The following is a 23897-nucleotide window of genomic DNA, read 5'->3' on the forward strand; positions in this document are numbered from 1 at the left end:
AATTTCGTGGAGTATAGTCTTTTCAAGTAAGATCTAATGATTCTTGAAATATTATCAGTGTCTATTGTGTACTGTCTCCCTTTTCACTTCTGATTTTCTATATTTGGATACTGAGAGACTCTTTGTCTCTTTGTTTGTTTGGCTAATGGTTTGTCTATCTTGTTGATTTTCTCAAAGTACCAGTTCTTGGTTTCATTGATTTTATGTATTGGTTTCCTTGTTTCTAACTTATTGATTTAAGCCCTGGTTTTGATTATTTAGTGCCTTCTACTCCTCTTTGTTGTGCTTGCTTCTTTTTTCTGGAGCTTTCAGGTATACATTTTAATAGCTGCCTTAAATTATTTTTAATTTCTCTATAAAGGCACCCAGTGCTATGATCTTTCCACTTAGCATTACCTTCATTGTGTTTCATAAATTTAGGCATGTTGTGTCCTCATTTTCATTGAATTCTAGAAAGTCTTTAATATCTTTCTTTATGTTGCCCCTTACTCAGAGATTATTGAGTACAGAGTTGTTCAATTTCCATGAATATGTAGGTTTTCGGGTGTTTCTGTTGTTATTAAAGTCCAGCTTAAATGCATGGTGGCCTGATAAGGCTGGCGTTATTTCAGTCTTTTTTTATCTGTTGAGGCTGGCTTTGTGACCAAATATATGACCAACTTGGGAGAAAGATCCATGAGGTACTGAGAAGAAGGTATATTCTTTGTTTTTTGGGTGAAATACTATTGTAAAAAAAAATTATTGTACCAAAATTAATTCATAGATTTGGTGCAGCCCAATAAAAATTGCAGTGACATCCTTCACAGTATTATCAGAAATATCTAGAAGTAGAAGAAAAATCTAGAACTAGAAGACACTCACTTGCAATAAGAAAATGATAAAAGTCCTAATTTCTATTAAAAGAGAATAGAAATAGAATAGAAAGAGAATAGAAGAAATTCGTGTGCTTATTTATTGACATAATTTTATGTAGAGAGTTTTAATATTCATAAGTAGAAAAGATTGAAATAACTACATAATAGACCACTTCATGTGTAAACTCTTAAAGCAGGCTTAGGAAGGGCAGTGAATCACAGAATACATAGAGTATGCCATATTACATAAGACAGGAAACTGACAAACAGTGACAATGTATAATTTAGAAGTCAGATTTGATATTTAAGACAGAACAGTAAAATTAACACAAAGCATACAAAGTCTTTCCTCTGGAGAACTGCAATGAAGGAAACTTGCTTGAAGAAGGGAAACAGGTGGCTTCAGCCATTCTCATATTTCTTAAGGAACATGGCACATTTCATTATATAAACAATCATTTGTTTATATAATGAAATGTTTTAAAGAGTTTATGGGAGTTTATGATGTTATTCCTCCCTCTACTTATAAGTCAAAATCAAGGAAGGCATTTGTATTATTTAAAGAGATTACTAAATAATACTTTCCATTAACCATTTAGTAATTGTCGGTGTGCCCATTTACAACACACCTAAATGTCTGAACATTTAGTTAGCAACATATATTTGATGAACAGTAACTTAGTCCTTCAGATAAGCTCCAACCAGGGTGTCATATTCCTGCCATCTACCTGCAACTTCCCCTGAAGATATCTGTCTGTCATTGTCGTGCTTGGTTTTTTATAATGGTACACAGCTCCAAGAGAGAAACAGGATCAACAAAACAGAGATTTATTTATTTTTTCTATGCATGCTGTTAATATGCCTGGCAGCCATCCAGAATGGATTGTCTTCTTCTTTCAAGTGGTAAACCCCCATGATTGCATAGTTTCAGACACTTTCAACACAAGTGTCTATGTGTTGGTTTTATGCACATCAAGAAGTACATTTTGAACAAACATTATTATACCCATATCAAAGCAGATTCCATCAGAATCTTCTGTGCTGTTTTTATGGCCAAATAGAAACAACTCATTCCAATATGTCAAAAGTTAAAAAACATGAAAGATAAGCAATTGTTGAAAAATCAAAATAGCCACAGAATACTTTAAATGTTCTTTATCTTACAGTCATGCAATATTATAGTGTACAAAAATTAGAGTTAAAAACTGTGGATGGAATAAATAAGTCTTGTTCTAAAACATAAACAAAACCATGTCATGTAGCTATTCCTGAGCATGTTTTTGACTAGGGTTACCACCCATGAGCAGTGACTCCTCCCACTGTTGCAAGTACAAATTGAGTTTGCCCTTGGCATGTTCTGGAAATCCTGTTTAAAGCAAGTTCTTGGCTAGATAAAAGCAAAGACCCCCAAAGCCACGTGGTCTAGAATGCATGATTCCACAATTCTCCATGTCTTGTTAACTCCCTGGCCTCATACCTCTTCTTCATGTCAACATCTACAGACACATGACCTCCTTGAGAATAGATTCCAAGCGATGTAAATGATATCAGCTTTCACTATGTAAACCTAAAGAAGAAAATGTCAAACTCCCAACTCTAGTAAAGTACAGCACTTCCCATGGAGACTGTTTGCTCATTCATGAGACCCTGTATCTACTAATGTGTAAAATAACCTCTGGATAAACATGGTTGTGTTTCCCCTGGGACTCTTCCTAAGCTTTCATCCAGTTTGTTTCACCTGAGCATAGAGAAGAGCACAAAATCCTCCCAAGACTCTAAAACTTACATGACATGTTGTTTTATTTGTGAAGCCATTCAAAAAGGAGAAGCAGAGAGCATGAGCTTTGTGTAGCAGAACTCAAAGCTACCTCTAGTTGTGGTGATTTTGTGGTGATCTAACCTGTGGTGATTTTGTTCCCTGTGAATGATTGTCTCCAATGATAGGAGGGAAACTTGATTGAACAGTTGCCAATGTTTAGTGACGTGCATTGATTTCACCCTACTTTTTCAAATATTTATTTCTACATGATTTATTTCACACAAATCACAAAAAAATTCTTTGCCTTAAAGAGGAAGTCATATAGAGAACTTTTGTCTTGAAAGGCTACCTGATCTCAGTAGGATCGCATAGCATTTGGGAAGAAATATACAGCCCAGTAAGCCAGCACTAGAAGCTAAAATTGAAAGAATTTCCACAGCCACCATGGTTTTACCTTTGGAGCTCAGGTAAGTGGGTACAAAAGAAATCCACACAGTGCAGAAAACAAGCATGCTGAATGTGATTGTTTTTGCCTCATTGAAGCTGTCTGGTAGTCTTCTTGCCAGAAAAGCAATAAGCAAGCTGAGACTGGACAGAAAGCCCAAGTACCCCAGAACACAATAGAAAGCAAGGGTGGACCCCTCATTACAACAGAAGGTGATTTGACCAAACTCTGACTGCTTGTCAACATCAGGGAAAGGTGGATTTGTTCCCAGCCAGACTGCACAGATGCACACTTGAATGATGGAACCACAGCAGACTATAGCATTTGAGAGTCGGGTCACCATCCACATTTGTAAGGTGCTTCCTGGTTTGAGGGATTTGAAGGCCACAACCACAATGAAGGTCTTTGCCAAGACAGCAGAAACAGCAACAGAAAATACAATACCAAAAATCATTTGTCTCAAGACACAAGTGACTCTACTCGGTTGGCCAATGAATATTAATGAGCAAAAGAAACAGAGCATTAGAGAAATGAGGAGGAGATAACTGAGATTTCTGTTATTTGCTCTGACAATGGGTGTGTCCCGATAGCAGATAAATAATCCCAAAATTATAGCTGAAAAGGTAGACAAACTAATAGCCAGTGATGCCAAAACAGCTCCCAGAGTATCTTCATAGGACAAAAATGTTTTAATTTTAGGGAGACACTGATTCCTCTGCTTATTTGGATACTGATCTTCAGGACACTTGATGCATTGATCCATATCTGAAAGGGAGGCAGATAATTTATTACATTTCTCTGGTCACTCCCAAGATGTATGGATGGTACATATGTTTTCAATGCAACCATTGTTGAATTTGGATGGAATTGTCCCTTATTACATTAAGTGAACCAGGGACATATTGAAGAACAATAGATAAATAAGTTAATTTTTCTTTCATGAGAAGTAAAATTACATATACACTTGAATCCATAAAATATTCAGAAAGTGAGAAGACTTGAGCAATATGAGAGAATCAGAAATCTAGAAATAATGTTGACAGGAAAATAGACGATATGAAAATTACATTTGATTATACATGAAAGGAAGAGAAAAATGCAGCTACAAGCTATTAACCTTTTTTCTTTTGTTCATTTTGTTCATTAAAATTTTTTTATTAAGTGAGAATTTTATATATGTGAATCATGTTTTGATCACACCCACCACCAATTTCTTCCCCCTGTAATTCTTTCTCTCTCCCTCCAAAATTTTTTCCTTTAAACTTTTCTTCCTCATTTTTTAATACATTGTTGCTAAAAGATCTTTACTAGTGCTAGGACATTATGAGCTCATCCTTCATCCATCCTAGGATTTTCTCTGCCTTTATCAGGCTTGATGTGGTACATGCCTCTGTGAGTTTATGTGCCCAAGAACCCTGTCATGTCTGACAACTTCTGCTTCACCACAGATGTTCCCTCTTTGGCTCTTACAACCTTTCTGTCTTGTAGTCCACAATGATCCTTGGTGCTCTTATCCTTAGGAGCTCTTGGGTTTTTCATTTTGATTTCACCAAATGATGCATGATTGTTTCAGAAGTAATGTGGATGTCAATACATTTTAGAGGGGAATTGTATTTTCTTATATAAAATGCTTGCTTTTGTGAATCCCTTAAAATTTTTAATTGTATTCTGATAAGAAGTTAATTAAAGAAAAAATAATTTTGCACTTAATTTTCAATGTATTATTATTACATGTATTTATGCTACTTGAATTTTCTGTACTTTTACAGAAAAAAATTAGTAATTTTCTTCCCATGGTATCTTTTTTTATACACTTCATTCACTGTAAAAGACACTTGCATGTGACACATCTTTAATTAGGAAAATAATTACAGAAAGGCACAACACTGCACACATCTAATTCTAGTATTCGGGAGATAAAACCAGGAGGATTAACGGCCAGCTTGGTCCACATACCCCATTCCAGGCCAGACAGAATTTTGGAGTAAGGCCTTTCCCCAAAAGAACAGAAAAGAGAAATGAAGGAAGAAGCAAATGAATGAATGAAAACAAAGACATATTCAACTATGAGTTTACATGTCAGAAAAAAAATTCTAAAAATACCAGTAAAATATTGATCATTCTCTACTATTAATTTCTCTACCTAAAAGATGTTCAAATCAGTTCTTTGCAGTGGTACACAAAGGTTGTTTTCAGGGATAATGGTTTTTACATGGTCATTATCCAAAGTCAGTGTGCTTGGTGATCAGTTCTGCTGATTCTCCACTTTTGATTTTGAAGAATATATTCTTTGAAATAAGCAGCTAGATACTAGTAGTTTGAAGAAAAATTGTATCCAGCAAATATGACTGGTTGAACTACTACTGTAAGGGTCTGTGATTTGTGAAGAATGATATCCCAGACCCAAATAGTACATGCAGCAGCAAAGAGCATTTATTTTTCAGAGAACCTGCACGTAGGGTTCTACCATGCTTCAGGATGGAAGACAGATGTTTGAACTCTCCAGGGTCAATTTAAAGCCTGATAAGGTAGGAATGAGTAACTTCATTCTTTCCCTCAGTTGATTGGTTCTATCTCCAAAGCAATAGGTACCTTTGTGATTGATTAAGGCTCTGGGGGATTTGGAGTACTTTTTCTGATTAATAATACTTGACTCAAGCTAGGTGGTGGGGTATCTTCTACAGCTCCTGATTGGTTGCCTGTGAGGTTGGCTAGTTGGTGGGACACCTTCTTATTGGCTGTCTGTGAGGCTGCCTTATTGGTGTTTCCTGGAATTGACTTGTTTAAAACTTTTCCAGTTCCGAGAAACAGAAACTTGGGGCTAGTCTCCCAAGCTGCCAGCCTGTCATGGCTCTGGTTAACTCTGCTTTCTCAGTCCCTCTCTGATTTGTAACTCAATCAAACAATTGGTTTGTCATATATATTTTTTTTAACCCAAGCTCTGAGTCATTAGCCGAGGGGTTAACTGGGACTTATGAATCATGAGTTTTGCTTGGAAATATGGGTCTTTTTGTGTTAGCTTCTCAGCCTGTAAAGTGGGATAATGGATGTTATATTTTTTTAATAATTGAGTTTTGCTGTCATTAGGATATTATTTTTTTGGGTGCCCAAGTAGGCTGAAATAATAGTCAAAGTCTGGGAAATAGAGCATTTACTGGAAGCATCTGCTTGGTGATCCATCTGAAAACAGGCAAACATCATATCAGATTTTAATAAGTTAGCATTCAGAAGTTTGAAGTCTTCAAGTTGTCCCTGAATGACAACAAGGAGACAAATATTAACTAGGGACAGAAGTTAAAATCTAAGAAATTGGGGGAAGGTAAGAAAACTACAACACTAAGGGGAATTTTTCATTTTCAAGAACAGGCAGGAGCACTCATATGAGGTCCATGTGGTCTGTGGTAAGTAGATCCAAATTTTATGACTTCTTGATTTCCTGAACATTGTGTGATTTTTAGTTACAAGAGAATATGCCTCAGTATTTACCACTGCACTGAAGTATGTATTTTAGATCAGAAGGTTAACAGGTGTCTGTAACACAACAGGAGTAGACTTATGTTTTTGAAACCTTGTAAAACTACACTTTTATAAAGACTACGTACATCTGGGTAGTTTGTTTGTTTGTTTGTTTGTTTTGTCCAGAGGGCTAAATAGAATGAACAGAGATATTTTTTAACACAATGAGAAAATCTTTATATTTAGGTAACAAGTAAAAGGAATTTAAAACCTTGTGCTTGTGATTGAATTTTGAGATGACAATGTTCCATCTACTTCTCACAATTTTAGTGATGAACATTAAAAATTTGAACATTACAAGTCTTAATATAGTAATAGCATAGACAAGGGATTGAAATCTGAAACTTTTTATTTTTTAGATATTTTAAATCATTTTTGTATCTACCTACCTTGCACTTATTTACCTTAAATAATTTTCAGACCCTCATAATTTACTTAACCCTTTATTTCCTCAGAATTACACACACACACACACACACTCTCTCTCTCTCTCTCACACACACACAGACAAACAGAGAGACAGACATATCTATCTATCTATCATCTATCTATCTATCTATCTATCATCTATCTATCTATCTATCTATCTATCTATCTATCTATCTATCTATCTATCTATCTCTGTCTACCTATCTATGAATCTATCTATATGAACATTTCAAATTTGTATAGACTTTAAACTTTTTTTTTATTTGTACATTCATCAAAGACATGGGAAGATTTTAGTGAGAACAGTTATTTCAAACTAAGTTTAAATAAAGGAACATTTAAAAGCCTCTTCTCAAACATGTTTATATTTTAATTTGGAACCTTTTAGAGAAATAAACCTGCCTGCCCTTTTTAAGACATAGTGGCTTGAACTCATTAGCTGATTGACCAATAAATTACCACAGTAGTGGATTATCTTGATGTAAGGAGCAAGTTGCCTGTTGTCCAGACGTTAATCTATCAGAAGCCATCAATACAGTCAGAGAAATTGAAGGTTAGATTATAACTAACTGATTACATATATTGATTAAAAATGACAGATTTATACATTACTCAGATGGACATCCCATTAGCCTCCAGTGATGTTGATGGCTTTCATGAGGACAAAGGTCTCTAAATAGGATCAATATTCAATTGCAAGGACTGGCAAATCTGAGTTTCCCTAATGAGGAGGAGAAACTTGGGAGAAATGACCTTGTCAATCAACATTCCAGATGTCCTTTGCTTGTTTACTGTTTAAACTATGTCCCCATAGTAGAGGAAACATTGAGGCAGTTATACCTAGTGGTTAGCATACCCTAATTCCAGTAGTGTCCTTTCTCATTGTGTCCTTTCCTTTTTGGAGACTTTGAGGGTAGGGGGTAGTAGGTATTGGGAGTCTCAGTCTCTTAGAGTAAGTTTAAACATATTAAATGCCATATTTAGCAGGTCTCTGATTGGTTGGAGGACCAGGATCTATATAGCATATCTGAGATAAACAATCTTTATCTGTTTAAACACTACCTTGCAAACATAAAACAAAAGACTAAATAAAGACTTAACTTATTATTAACAGAATCAGTTTTTAACCTGACTTTCAATTCCTGTTGAGTTTTGAGCCTTTAAAGTCAGTTTTGAGATGAAGCTCTCTGAGTATTTTTTTTATTCGATATATTTTTTATTTACATTTCAAATGATTTCCCCTTTCCTAGCCCTCCCACTCCCAGAAAGTCGCATAAGCCCCCTTCAATCCCCCTGTCCTCCCACCCACCCCTTCCCACTTCCCCGTTCTGGTTTTGCCGAATACTGCTTCACTGAGTCTTTCCAGAACCAGGGGCCACTCTTCCTTTCTTCTTGTACCTCATTTGATGTGTAGATTATGTTTTGGGTATTCTAGGTTTGTAGGTTAATATCCACTTATTAGTGAGTGCATACCATGATTCACCTTTTGAGTCTGGGTTACCTCACTTAGTATGATGTTCTTTAGCTCCATCCATTTGTCTAAGAATTTCATGAATTCATTGTTTCTAATGGCTGAATAGTAGTCCATTGTGTAGATATACCACATTTTTTGCATCCACTCTTCTGTTTTGGGATACCTGGGTTCTTTCCAGCATCTGGCAATTATAAATAGGGCTGCTATGAACATAGTAGAGCATGTATCCTTATTACATAGTGGGGAAACCTCTGGGTATATGCCCAGGAGTGGTATGGCAGGATCTTCTGGAAGTGAGGTGCCCAGTTTTCGGAGGAACCGCCAGACTGATTTCCAGCCATTAGAAACAATGAATTCATGAAATTCTTAGGCAAATGAATGGAGCTAGAGAACATCATACTAAGTGAGGTAACCCTGAAATATATAAGTATTGAAATATATAAGTATTGAAATATAAAGACAATGTTATACTTGGTAGATGTTAGACTTGAAAAAAGGAGATTCTGTCATATATATTTGTAAACATTAAGCCTTTTGTTGATGGCTTAGACAGTACTACTATGGAGTAAAAGGGCAAAGATTGCATAGCATATTAGGTAAAACTAAAGGTATTTTAAAGAGATGTTATCCCTAGGGAATATTAGTGTAGATATATTTTCTTTCATTTTTATCTTTTAAAGTCAGTGTATTTCTTTTCTAAAAGTAAAAGAAGCTGTATCTGAAGGTTGATAAGGATACTCTCAGAAGGGTTGCAGGTGTGACTGCTCTGTCTCATGTATACCAGTAGGTGGCAGAGAGGAGAGAGGATATGTCTACCCTCAGTGTTCTGACCTGTGAACATCTAATTGATTAGTAGCCTTATACTCCCTAGGAAAAGAGAATCTGAGATAACCACCAGTCTAGTGCCGCATAAACCTCAACAACTCCCAGTATGAGGAGCAAGCCAGAGACTAAACGAATTCTTTCTAGGCCTGAAGGCCTAGGCTGGAGCGAACTCAAGACAGACAATCTTCAGAAGGTGCCACACAAGCCAGATGAGGAGTGAGCATGATATCTCTTCGCCAACTGCAATCCTCAGGAGAATGAGCTTTGTAACGCTTCTGGTGAGTACAATTGAGCTGACACTTGTGGCTGGGTGTACAGGTAAGCCAGCTCTGTGGGCATGAGCATGGGTGAACTGGCCAGGCACTTGACTGCCATATGACGACATGGGCGAGGGAGAGATGCCTTCCTCATTGCCTCTTGTGACATATAGCAGGTAGTAGAGTTGGTCCCAAGGTCATCTGAGCATGAGACCTGTCCATATTCTTTACTTGCTGCAGCACTCAGGAGAACAGTCCCTGAACCTTACCTGGTCAGCACAATAGAACTGACCCTAGATGTGGGGGTTGTAGGTGAGCCGGCCCCAAGGAAATAAATACAGTAGAACCAGCCCTGCCTCGTGTCTGCTGGCCAGGGGTGCTGACCAAAGAGAAATTTCCTCCTTCTCTCCCTGTTCATTGCCATCTATAGCAGGCAGAAGAACTGACCCTGGGATTGTGAGAGTGGGAGAACTAGCCATGTCTGTCACCAGCTGCAGAACTTGGGAGGGCAATCTCTGAACCTCACCTGGGCAGTAGGGTAGAGCTGGTCCATTTGTGAGCTGGACCTGAGAGCATAAACACTGGAAAGGCAATGGGTTGACCAGCTATGAAAGCTCTTAGGCCCAGATCCTGGCCTGTGAATGGCCCACTTCAACATCTACTCCATTATGAACTGCTGGAGTGCATGAAGGGAAGAGTCCTACATGTGTAAAACTACAGGTTCTTTATGATATGATATAGGTCAACAGGATATCCATGAGGAGTCCCAGTGATGTTTTAATAACCAGAGTAGTAGAAGCAAGCAGCTCACAGAAGACCAATAAATCATTGCAATGAACATTTGAAGGCAAAGAACATTGGAATCAAAGAAGTGTGGGCATAAGGGTACAACATAGGACTCACTGTGATACATTACAGCTTCCATGATGAGATTTTTTTCTCTTTTGTGGCAGGGAGAGGTTGCAAGGTTGTAGGGCTGTGATATGTGGGGCTGTGAGTAGTGTGCAGGGCTGTGAGTGATGTGGATTCAAGGGAAGGGGAAGATGACTGGAATTCAGGTGTATGATATGAAATTCACAAAGAAACAATAAAAATAAAACCGAATAAAGATCAAGGTCTTGGTGGTGTTCCTCTGTAAGCCCAGCACTCAAGAGGTACTTAGTCTGGCCTATCACTGCTTTGCCACCAATAACAAGAAAAGGAAATTATTTTAACCAGTGTTTGATAGATAAAAATTTCATTCAGGAGAGAAAATGGACATGGAAAAGTATCTGATTCTAAATAGATGTCAGATGTGAAGTCAGGGCAGAAAAAGCATTACTGTTCTGCTCTGGAGAGGCTTTGCAATTGGAATCATTTTGAAAAAGAAGTGACAGCTGGACAGTAAGAGTGAGGTGGGTAGAGCATAGGCATACATCACTCACAGTCCCCCACATCACTCACAGACCTGCACATCACTTACAGCCCCACACATCACTCATAGCCCCACACATCAGTCATAATCTGGGATCTCTCAGTGCTTGGTTGTACAGTGGCCTCATGCTAGCTTACCATACCAGGAAATACATAATGGGATGGCAAACACTTAACTAGTTAATAAACAATTTTTTATGGAGCTTCTACTGTTCACCATAGGAAATGTCTCAAGGAGGTCCCAGGGTCCCAAGAAAGGAACAGAGTATCTACCATACCATCAATATCACTCTGATACAATGTTTTTAGCAGTTCCTCTAATTTGAAAAGTCTGTATATTGTCTCAGCTGCCTCTAGGTTATATGATCAATTAGCAATTTATATAGTTTCTCTAAAGCTTAATTTCCTTGTGAGTAAAATTGTGGTTATTATTAATATTTATCATAAGAAAGAAATAAGATCATGCTTTATAATGCAACATATAGTTTAGGATGTACAGGGAGCACTGTTTACAGTATATATAGAGTGCTACCTTTACTCATGAACTCTGCTATAGCTGTAATAGAACCATTACTGAAAAGCAGGGTACAAGGGAAAAAAAAAGAAAAAGAAAAAGAAAAAAAAGAATCTAAACTCAATGCAAATGTGCAGAAGATAAAGCAGGGCCAGATGCAGGTGCACACTCTTGTGGTGTTAGTCACACAGAAGGCTAAGCCTTCATAGCAAACAAAACAAACAAGCAACAGTAACAAAAATGACTGGGTCGAAATCCAGGTTTTAGTTTGTTTTCTTGCTTGTTTTGGAAGACAAGGATTCTCTGCACAGCCCTGGCTCTCCTGGGACTCATTCTATAGATGAGGCTGGCCTTGAACTCAGAGATCGACCTACTGAGTACTGGGATTAAAACTATATGTCACCTCTATCCAGTAAGAACTTGTTTTAAAGTACTAGGAGTGAGCAATATAACTGCAAATGTGTCTTCAGGCTTTGTGTTACTCACCCTTGCCCTGTTGTGAATCATTCCTGCATTCAGAATCATGTCTATAAATTATAACATTCAGAACTGTTTCTAGAAAATTTTACATTCAGAACTATTTCTATATTTTTCCATATTACGAATCACTTTCAAAATTTCCACATTCATATTAATTTTATAAATACCTGTTTCATTTGCAATCTCTCCATCTGGACATGGAACACAATCAAAACAACAGAATGGTTTCCCTTCAACAAGTGTTTTCCTAAATCCAATTGTACAACTTTGACTGCAAAGAGCAAAAGGAGTCTGTGCAGAAAGCATGAGAAGAGGGAAGGCAGTCAATACATGCCATTTATTATTAGCACCCAGATGGTAGATTTTAGCAGGCCTTCTGTGTACTGTAACAACCAAGAACTACCATGTTTTAGGAGACTGTGAAACCAACAGGCTTCTTTCCTTTCCTTTCCTTTCCTTTCCTTTCCTTTCCTTTCCTTTCCTTTCCTTTCCTTTCCTTTCCCCCCCTTTTCCCTTCTCCCTCCCTTCCTTCCATCCTTCCTTCCTTCCTTCCTTTCTTTCTTTTTCTTTCCTTCTTTCCTTCCTTCCTTCTTTCTTTCTTTCTTTCTTTCTTTCTTTCTTTCTTTCTTTCTTTCTTTCTTTCTTTCTTTCTTTCTTTCTTTCTCTCTCTCTCTCTCTCTCTCTCTCTCTCTCTTTCTTTCTTTCTTTCTTTCTTTCTTTCTTTCTTTCTTCCTTTCTTTGTTTCTATCTTTCTTTCTCTTTTTCCCTCTCTTACCTTTGAACTCATGTTTTATTCATTTATTTTGCTGTTACTTTTTATTATAGTTTAACATAAGGTTTTATTATATTTAAAATGATTTTAAACTTTGAATATAGTTTGATCATGTCCTTCTACTCCTCGAAGATTGCTCAGCTCCTCTCCTCCCTACCCATCCAAATTTATGTTCTTTCTCAATGAACAAAACAAAATCCCAATAAAACAACAATTACCCCAAACCTAGAAAATAAAATACAATAGCACAGAAAGAAAAACAAAGCAAAGCAAAATCTACCAGACTGTAACCAAATAAGTGTTTATATATAAATATTGTGGATTAGCTTATTATGCTGTCAATCTACCCCTGAACATGAGAGCTGCCTTGGGGTGGTTGATATACCCAGTGTCTTCCATGGGAGAAAACTTATCAGATCTCCTGAAGGCCAAAATGGTCATCATTACTATGTTTCCCCTATTTTTAGCAAACCTCTGAGATGTTCAGGTGAACAGTTCCAATAGTAAGGGGATTAATGTGAATATAGTTTTAAAATTCAAATTAATAAATATCTGTCCAGGATATTTAATCACACTATGCACCCTGATATTGTTATTTACTGGGGAAAAAAAAACCTTTTTCTAGTTGTATGGCTCAGCCCTTAGAATATATCTTTAATCATAAAGAATGAAGGTAAAGTTAATATGTAGAAGGAAGCACCCATGTTTGAAAGTAACTTTTAATTGAAGGGCAGACAAAGTGATGAATCAGAGAAAGATTTGATAGAGTGAATCAGAGATAGGATACACCCAACTCTCATAAGAATAGACAGGAAAAGAGACAATTTGCTGTTGTCCCATATCAACAGTCAAGTACTCAGGTGGGACACAGTGATGGATGAAAGCCAAAGGCTAATGACCTCTGACCATTACCTCTCTCTTACTCTTCTGGGGCCCAGAAGCTTATAAAAATTGGCAAATAACTCTGTTTGCTCTTCTTAGGCCAAAAGGTGATGATTTCTGGAAACCCTGTTCTCTGAGAAATTCTATTCTTATAACAGCACTTGGTGCGAACCTAAACCTCAAAGACACTCACCTGATTGTGGTGCTCGCCCCAACTTATGAGTTCATCATTTAGGGTAAAATGCTGAACACTATTAGATTCAAAGACAAACTCGCCAACTTTCACTTGAGCTTTGGTACCACTCTGCAGAGACTGGTAATTAAGGATGTCAAGCTTGGTCGTTGAAATTTCCTTGTTTACAACATTCTCCTCATTGATGCTTTCCCAAAATTGGCCCCTTTGTAAGAATAGATGGAGCTAAAAGCAAAATACAACATTCAGAACTTGAACTTTAAGTCAATGATTTGCAAATAAATCTGGATATTTAACTGCCCTCTCTTTCTCTTACTCTAACTGTATGTGACTTTCATCATTGTTCTATATAGCAAACATTTATCATATGGCTAATCCATGCCAGCAGTAGGCCTATATGACACACACACATATATACACACTTACACATTCAAACAAAAATACAACAAATAGTGGATGTAAGAGATCTTATACACCAAATGTGTATTATAGCAGTACGATAGCTGAAGGAGATCAAGGGATGCAAATTAAAATAAAAATTCAAGATATTAGTTTTTGCAGAAGATATGATAGTACACATGAGCAACCATTGCCAGGGAACTCCTATGACTGATAAAACACTTTCAGTGATGTGGCTGGACACAAGATTAACTTAAAAGAATTAAAAGCCTTCCTACATACAAATGACAAACAGATTAAGGAAAAATCAGTATAACAACACTCTTCACAATAGCCACAAAAAATATAAAATATTTTTTGGTAGCCAAATGAATTAAGCAAAAGGTTTTTGATTAAAAAAATCAGAAGAAGCTTTCTGAATATGGAAAGATCTCCCATACTCATCGATCAGTAGAATTAACATAATAAACAGTAAAATAACACTCAGAGGTATCACCATCCCTAATTTGAAATTGAAGCACAGTGCTATAGTAATAAAACCACAAAGTATTTTCAAAAGCACACATTTTGAGCACTGTAATTGAAGACCCAGATATAAATCTACACACCAATGGACATCTCATTTTTTGATAAGGAAGCCAGAGATACACAATCAGAAAAGAAAGGAAGAAAGGAAGGAAGGAAGGAGGAAGGAAGGAAGGAAGAAGACAGAAAGAGACAGAGAGAGACAGAGACAGAGAGATACAGAGAGACAGACAGAGAAGAAAGGAAGGAAGGAAAGAAGAAAGGAAGGAAGGAAGGAAGGAAGGAAGGAAGGAAGGAAGGAAGGAAGGAAGAAAGAATCGTCAAAATGGTGCTGTTCTAATTGAATGCTTTATGTTGAAGAATGTGACTAGATCCATATTTATCACCCTGTACAATTAACCATCATATTAAATCAGACACAATCAGCTTGATGGAAGAACAGTGAACAGCCTTGCACACATTTGCATAGAAGACAATTTCCTAAACAGAGCACTGATAGTGTATGTACTAAGAACAACAATTAATAAATAAGACCTCATGAAACCAGAAAGCTCCTGCAAGGCAATGGGCAACTTCAGAGGGTCAAAATGGCACTTTACATAATGGGAAATTATTTATACCAATCCTATATCTGACAGAGAATGAAATATCCAAAATATATAAAGAATTGAAAACACTATGCAGGAAAAAACCAAAAAATATAAACTAAAAAAAGAAAAAGAAAAAAAAAAGAGGTGCATAGCTAGACCAAGACTTCTCAATAGATGAATGTCAAAGGGCTGCGAAACACTTGAAAATAATATTCAACATCCTTATCCATTAGGGAAATGCAAATCAAAACTAATTTGAGATTCCATCTTACACATGTCAGAACAGGTGAGATCAAAGACACAAGTGACAGCTCATGATGGCAAGGAGGTGGAGCAAGGGAGACACTTCTGCATCAGTGGAGGGAGATCAAACTTGTACAGCCACTATAGAAATCATTATGATATGTGGGTCCTCAGAAAATTGGGTATCGATCTACCTCAAGATACACCTATATAACACTCTTGGACGCATACCCAAAGGACATTCCATCCTACCACAAGGACACTTGATCAATTATTTCACAGTGGCTTTACTTATAATAGCCAGAGACTGCAAAATCCTAGATCTTTCTCAACTAAAGAATGGATAAACAGTGTGGTACATTTACACAATGGAATATTACTCAGCTGTTAGAAATATGACATTGTAAAATTTGCAGACAAATGGCTGGATTTAGAATATATACAGAGGGAGGCATCCTAGACCCAGTAAGACAAACATGGCATGTACTTCCTTAAATGTGGTTATTGGCTATAAAGTAAATGAAACAGTATTACATTCTATAGACCCAGAGACGCTAAGTAACAAGGAAGCCTCTGCGGGAGTGGAGATCCCTAGGAAGGGAAAATAGAACAGATTTTGTGGGTAGACTAGAGGGTGGGTGGAGATAGAAACAAGAAGGAAAATTTTGAGGGTGGGAGGAGGAAAGGGTATGGACAGAGAGAGACACACCAAATAGTGGGGCATTTAGGGGCAATGTCGAAACCTAGTGGAGTTGAAACTACCTGTTATCTATGAGGGTGACTTTAGTGAGGACTCGTAAAAATGGAGGATAAGGAATATGAACTGGCTATCTTCTGCAAGCAGGTAAGGCCCCATTAGTGTAGCTTAAATGCCCATCCAGCCATAAAACATTGGATCTACAACCTGTTCTGACAGCAAGATGTACTGGGGCTCTAAATTTGTTGCAGTGACCAAGCAATGACGAATCTAACTTTTTAATCAAGCCATGAGAAGTAACTCATGTCAGACACTACCTGGATGGCCAGGAACCTTAAGCTGGGTGGCTCAGAGACTTAAGGTAGAACCAAGTACAATAGACCACCACAACAGCTACAATTCAAAGAAGAGATTCCTAAGCATATTCTGCTAAAATCATAGAGCAGTGCCTAGCCCAGTTTTCATCAGAGAGACTTTATCTAGGAGCTAATGGAAGCAGATGCGCAGACACATAGTCAAATATTAGGCAGTGCTTGGGGAACCTATGGGAGAGAGAGAGGAAAGATTGTAGGATCCAGAGCAGTTGAGAACACCAGGAGAACACAGCATCAACAAAGCTGGGCTCATAGTGGCTCAAAGAGACTGAATTGAAAAGCCTGCACAGGTTTGCACTAGGTCCCTCTGCATTCATGTTGTGGTTGTTTAGCTGGGATATTTGTGGAACTCCTAAAAATAGGAGAGGGTGTGTCACTGACTCTTTCGAATCCTTGTGAAACCCTTTTTCTCCCACTGGGTTACCTCAAGCATTCTAGAGACAAACGTAACCAAGTAGGTAAAATATCCCTATGGTGAAACATGTAAGACATTGATGAAAGAAATTGAAGAGGCATGATAACAGCTCAAGTATTAGAAGAGTTAATATTGCTTTAAAAAAAAAAAACCTCATTACTCAAAATATTTCACAGATTAGGGCAATATCTTTCAAAATTTAAATGATGTCTGTTTCATAGATTAACAATACCTAAAATCCCCACAGGAGAGAAGAGGCACAAAGAAGTCACACACCTTTTGCAAATTTGATCAAGAAAAACAAAATTAAAGCATTGCTTTTGCCATTCTAGTTTTATAAAATTGCAGTCATACAAGCCTGGCATATAACATGCACGCATCGCAGAGGAGCTGAACAGAAATCCATAAACTAACTCTAGACACCAAGAGCACGCAAAGGGTAAGATGTAGTTTCTTCCACAAATGCTGTTGTGGAAACAGGGCATCAACATATACATCACTGAAGTTGTATCTTTTGTCTGTTTCATACACCAAATAAAGTAAAAACAGATAAAAAACCTCACAATAAAAAACTCCTAGAGTAAAACAGAGAAGGAAATCTTTCAATGTCATTTGCCTTGATGATGATATTTTCAAATAAGACATCAAAAGCAGTCAATGGAAGCTAAAATAAATTATCCTACCAAGAAAGCTTCTGCACATCAAAGAAAACAAACAACATTGTAAGAGGACAATTCATGGAATGGAAGAAGATATTTGTAAACAAGACTCCTAATGAAGAATTAATATCCCAGGTTTATAGGTAATGAAATTGTTTAGACAAAAAGGTAAGATAGGAAAAAGTGTCCACTAGATTTTTTTTCAAGAAAGGGATACATGTGGTACTAAAGTGTGTGAAAAGAGGTTTAGCAGCACTGATCTCAGAGAAAGGCAAAGGCAAAACTCACCATGAGTTGTACCACTTTCTATGTGTTAGGATGCCTGATGTCAAAATTCAGAAGACACAAAAGATTTATGTGCTCTAAATAGATAAAGAGCCCTTAATCTAGTAATAACCACCCACTCTTGGGTGAGAAACTCTAAATTCAGAGGATCCCACCTACAAAAAGAGGAGGTCATGAGAGTGAGAGAGGGCTGTTTGGGTTAAAGGCTCCAACAGGGGAGGGAGTGGCAGGGAATGCAATGGGGTAGGAGTAGAAAATACATTCATTATTTAAGATCATTACTTAAGTGTTTGAAAGAACCAAACAATAATAAGCAAGTTTAAATAATCTCAAAAAATAAAGTGTTGATGGCAATGTAGAGGAGATGAATTTTGTACTTTGCTGGAAATGCAATAGTTTTGAAAAGGTAAGCAGGTACAGATGAGTAAACATATGAAAAGTTGATAGGACTTGATAGTGCCACCCCATTCAATCCAGCTTAATTTTAGAGAACCTGTTTTTGTGTCAGTTTGGTTCTGGATTTCATTTTTAAGACTAGGTCTGTCTATACAGCCCCGACTGGCTTCAAACTCATCATCCTCTGTTTCAGTCTCCAGCATGCTGGAGAACAGTCATAGATAATAATGTCTAGCATTATAGAAGCAATGAGTTCTTTCTAGGATCTGTTTATCAAAACAAAACAAGCTATTGGCATCAAATGTGCCTAAAATCCCTTAAAATATGCGACATTTATACTTGTAAAAGTCTCTTGATTTGTGTATTATAACTTCTTCACAAAACCTTCACAAAAAGCAATAATAAAAAGATATGTGCAATGAAAGGGCCTGAATATTATTGTTTGAATGTGCTTAAGGTAGAAAAAAACACTTTTCAGAGTCATGCACACATTATTTTCTGATAGTAATATTATCCCAACTTTAAACACTATAATGTGTTTTTCTCTATTTTTTTCTCTAACACTATGTGTTTATGCTACTGAAATAAACATGAGTACTTTGAGGAAGGAGACAGGAAGGAAATATACTAACAACAGAAATACTTTTCTAACACCAGCTAGGAAAGACCATAAATCAAAATGCAGAAAGCACAAGCCAGGTCTAAACAGCTCAAGAAAATACAAGACCAACTATTGTTACCTTCCATGGGAGAGGTGCCCTGAGTACACCTTTATTGAATGAGCTTCCTTCCACTCTGAGTGACAACTCCTCATGAAGTGCCTGGGCAATGGCATACACAGCTGCATGGACTTTGTAGCTAGAGGATAAGGTATTCATATCCCAAACATGCAGTGGTCGTGTGCTCAGGCTGCCATTTTGTTCACATTGACTCAGTTCCCTGATCCAGTCCTGATCAAAATACGGACATTCAAATAAGATTGACCACACATCCTGGATAAAGATGTCATGAGGGTATTTTCTAGGTTGAACACTTCTGAGAAAATCCTTGAATCCCAGAATTTCATCCATATGAACAGAAAATGATAATCCTCCACCAAAGTATGTATAACCTAGATTTTGTTGAAAGGGAAATGTGGTAATATCCCAATCAGAAGTAGTGATCCAGACATTACCAAAAGGAGTATTGCAAAAGATGTTATAGACAAATCTGAGAAGAGAATATGTGTCACCAAATGCAACAATAACACTTGCCAATGTGAATCTTCCCCTAAAAAGTTCCCTGTTTACTGTGTCCTTAGCAGGAAATTCTGGCACCTTTTCTGCAAATGCAACACAAAGTCTGTGGTTGGTCAACTCTTCTGTGATGTCCCTAAGGAAGAGCTCTCCCCTAATATCATCTGGGACCACCAGGCCAACCCAGACCCACATGAAGTATAGCAACAGTTGAATAATTCCCTGATACAGAGCTGTGGTGTGCACAGGAAACTGGTAAGGAGACTGGAACTGGACTCTGGTCCCAAGACTCTGGTCAAAAGGAGCATAGCTGATCTATAAAGAAAGAAACACAAGACAATTATGTTTTTCTAAAATGACTTGGTTTACTTCTTCTCTTAATGTACTTCAGGAAAAGTGACAGAATGAGGTAACTTAGCTAAGAAATGCTTTTATTTTTAACCTATGACCCACCACTTTTTTCTCAATGTTTACAGGAAATGTATCTTTTTCTTAGCCTTTTATAAAATGTATCAAGCAGGGCCACAGGGTATCTATCTGCTTCTCTCAGTTCAAGTAATACCAGTCAAACAAGAGCATTTGAAAATCTGTCACTTCCCACATCAAACATTTTCCTCCTATCAATGGAAGTGGAGAAACCTTAATACTAATGGCCTTTTCACTTGAAGTCACACACCCATAATTAGTTAACTAATAAAGATGTACCTTTGGAGCATTGTAAATCCACACGTGAAGTATATATTTCCCTTGAAGTTCCTATGTGTCTCTCTATAATGTCCAATTCATAATTAACTACCCTAAAATGAGCTGGCTTAGAATAAAAGGCTATCTTCCTCAATAATTGTTGCAAAGTCTTTCCTTTAATAGAACTGTCATCACACCTATCATATTGCTATCCTTTTTACTAGAAAACTTCAATTAAGATCTCTACACTGTAACTTTATGTACTTTAGAGGTTCTCCCCTGGGGTGGGGGATGGAATAGATAATTAATTACCTAATCTGCTATATTAATAACCAATTATTAAAATTTACTTCACTTAATATCTGATATTGGCATGAAACAATACTTTCCTTAACATATACTCTTTAATGAGTTCCAAGAATCTTTGACCAAGGAATGTATTTCAAGGTTTGGCCACCAGTAACAGACTGACTTACTGAATCTTCTCTCTCTCTCTACACTGGTGGTATCAGAATATCCTAGCATCCCATGGCTCAGATTGGGATGTGATCCTCCTTTTTCCCGAAATAATCTGATAAAATCAGATGTCCTCTAGGTCATGCCATAATCTAAAGCTCATTATCTGGTTCCATTCACCGACATCTCACCAGGCATCTGAATTTGAATGTTTAGTGAACATTTATTGAATGTAAAATCATGATAATTGAATACAGATACTCAATACATCTTCATTGACTTGGATCGTGGTTTGGTAGGGAGGAAGAGGAGGAATAGGAAAGAAGAAATCACAAAATGAATTAAACATGAATATTTTGAGGAAGAAAACAGTAGCATAAAGAAATATTCAATATTTAGTAAATGCATAAAAGTAAGAAATTTATATAGATGAAACAAGATGATACAATTTTTTATGTTAATAAACCCTGATAATGGGTTCATGAGTCCCATGAAGCTAAATCAATTAATAAAACATAATTTGTGTTTTATTACTTAACATAACTTCATTAATAAACATATTTCTACAAATCAGTATGAACTACTTTTAAAATATAAATTTAAAAATGTGTGTTTGAAATGTGACAAATCACATCCAAATATAAGGCAAGAGTCTGTGAAGAGACTTGTTTTCCTTACAGGACAAGCCCAGGGTTCTTTCAGGTCTCTAATATAGGTGTTGGTCTTAGGAAGACAGCTGTCCTTCCAGGGAGATGGGCTGACACTCCCCATGAATCAGAAGTCTTTGACAGGCTACCATCTCTGGAGAGAACAAATTCTCTAACACTGACCTACTGTGGAGGGCTGAGAATGGGGAATAACAGCACCTCACAGAGTCTGCAGGCACCTGAACAGGCCTGGGTGAGGCTGCCTCAGGAGGCTGGTATGGAAATGGGAGTTCATAATGGCAACAAACAGAATAGTTAGGTAGGAGGTAGTTTGGCTCTGGCAATTTATGGATGGAGGAATATGTTCACTGACATGGTGACTAGGAGCTGACCTCAACATCAACACCATTCCTCAACATCAGCTAGAGGGAACTGAATAACAGAGTATAATCCTATATATGCATGAATATGCCATGATAAATCCATTACTTTGAAGGTATAAACTTTATATGTATTCAAGAAAGCAGTGCAGAAAATGAGGGAGAAAGACTGTCTGGCTTCCAGGTATCATATGATGATCTGCACAGTCCTGACACATTTCACACATCCCACATAGCACACATAAAATCTTACACATGCACACACTCATGCAAACAAATGCACACATTCACACACACTGAAATAAAGAAAGAGAACAAATAACTATGGTATCTCCATGAGGTAGTAATTCTTCAGTACTAGAAATCAAAGAGAATAAGAAAAATGATATGAGATTAGATGTCAGAGATGCCGTGTTGTATAGAATGACCAATATTCACAATAAACACAAACAGAACTTACATACACAGGTAGATGCAGTAAGAGAATCAACTGAAAATCTAAATAGAGCCTAGCAAATAGGCATTTGGTGGAGAAATTTTAAAATGTGGAGGAAAAAAACCCTGAAAAACAAATAAGATAACCAAATAAAGTTGCTGAAAATTAAAATGCTGATCAGTCAAATGGAAAAACACCACTGAATAACCTTTGTAAACTTTCTTCAATTCAAGGATATACTCTGGAAAATGTGAAAGTGATTGAAGAAAAAAATATCTGAGACTTAGCAAACCAAGGACCCAGCACACCAAAAGGAGTGAGAGCAGACATACAGCACTCAGGTGGGCAAAGAGAAAAAGTGGAAGGAAAGGAATATCTGTCATATGAAAAGATGGAATGATTTGCATATATTAAGGGTTCATTTACATACAATCAAGATGGTTTACTTATTCTACACAAAAACTCAATCAAAACTGTCAACATGATAAAGGGAAGGAAACATGTATAAAACACGGTCAGTAGCACAGCACTGATAGCTACATAGTTCATGCTTTAGATGCGTGCAAGAGGATTCCTAAAAGAAATCACAAAAATGCCTCAGGATGTTGTGAGTACATTGAAGTTGTTATGTTAGTGCTATGTACATAACTATCACTAGCCACAGGTAGCCTGCTGGCTGCAGGTTGAACAGCAAAACTTGAATTTAAAAGAAAAAATGAATCATTAAAACAGTAAACTAGTTAACTAACTACACAAACAGTTCTCAAAAATTAAGAAACACAAATGTTTAATAACTATTTTAACAGTGTTCAACATCCTTAACCACCAGGAGAATCCAAATTACAAATACTTTAAGTCTCTGTCACCTCAGTCATAGATGTTTTCATCATGGGAATAAGTAGCAGGGGATGGAGAGGAGGCTCAGCAGTTAAGAACCTAAACTTTTCCTGTACAGGACCTGGGGTTCATTTCAATCACCCCTATGGTAGCTCACAATTATCCATAATTCCATATCCAGATGATCTAAGACCTTATTCTGGTTTGCACCACGGACACTAGGTATACATGTACATAACATGGATGCAGGAGAAACACTAGTACACATAAATAAATAAATTTAAAGTACCAAACCGAACCAAATTGCAGGTATGAGGAAACAGGAAGCTATTGTTGCTATTAGGAATGCAAACTGACACAATATGAAAATAGCATAGAGGTTCACAAACACTAAGGTAGACCAACTACACAATTCAGCTCTACTACTCCTTGGTATAGACACTCCATGCTCCAAGCCAAAGCAAGAGAAACTGCAATCCATCTTTTATTATTGATTTTGTTCTTTACACTATTTACATTAACCAAGAATCCGAAACAAATGAGATAAAATAAACAGGAATGGATAAAAGCAGAAATATGGTATATACCCACAACAGAATTATATGTAGCCCTAAAGAATAAAGACATGTGGAAGAAGATGGAAGGAACTGCAAATATTATATTACACAAAATAAATCAGACATATACTTTATGTTTCCCCTTTATGTCAGACATAGTGCTGTGTGTGTCTTTGTGTGTGTGTGTGTGTTTGTGTGTGTGTGTGTGTATGAGAGAGACAGAGACAAAGAGAGACAGAGACAGAGAGACAGAGACAAAACTAGAAAGG

General features: G+C 37.0%; 1 protein-coding gene and 1 non-coding gene across 2 annotated transcripts in view; one reads left to right on the top strand and one right to left on the bottom strand.

Annotated features, from left to right (window-relative positions):
- Positions 1-2930: 2930 nt before the first annotated feature.
- LOC127677635 (vomeronasal type-2 receptor 26-like) overlaps positions 2931-23897 on the bottom strand; it is a 31521-nt gene continuing 10554 nt past the window's right edge. The window contains exons 3-6 of the mRNA XM_052172674.1: positions 19137-19946; positions 13814-14038; positions 12134-12257; positions 2931-3823 (exon numbers count right to left, since the gene is read on the bottom strand). Of these exons, the coding sequence (XP_052028634.1) occupies positions 2931-3823; positions 12134-12257; positions 13814-14038; positions 19137-19946 (2052 nt within the window). The remainder of the gene's footprint in view (positions 3824-12133; positions 12258-13813; positions 14039-19136; positions 19947-23897) is intronic.
- Positions 9211-9342, top strand: LOC127679561 (small nucleolar RNA SNORA17). Its single transcript, XR_007976856.1, has one exon. It is a non-coding gene; the product is annotated as a small nucleolar RNA SNORA17 (small nucleolar RNA).

The sequence above is a fragment of the Apodemus sylvaticus genome, chromosome 2 (genome assembly GCF_947179515.1).
Source record: "Apodemus sylvaticus chromosome 2, mApoSyl1.1, whole genome shotgun sequence".
Taxonomy (NCBI): Eukaryota; Metazoa; Chordata; class Mammalia; order Rodentia; family Muridae; genus Apodemus; species Apodemus sylvaticus.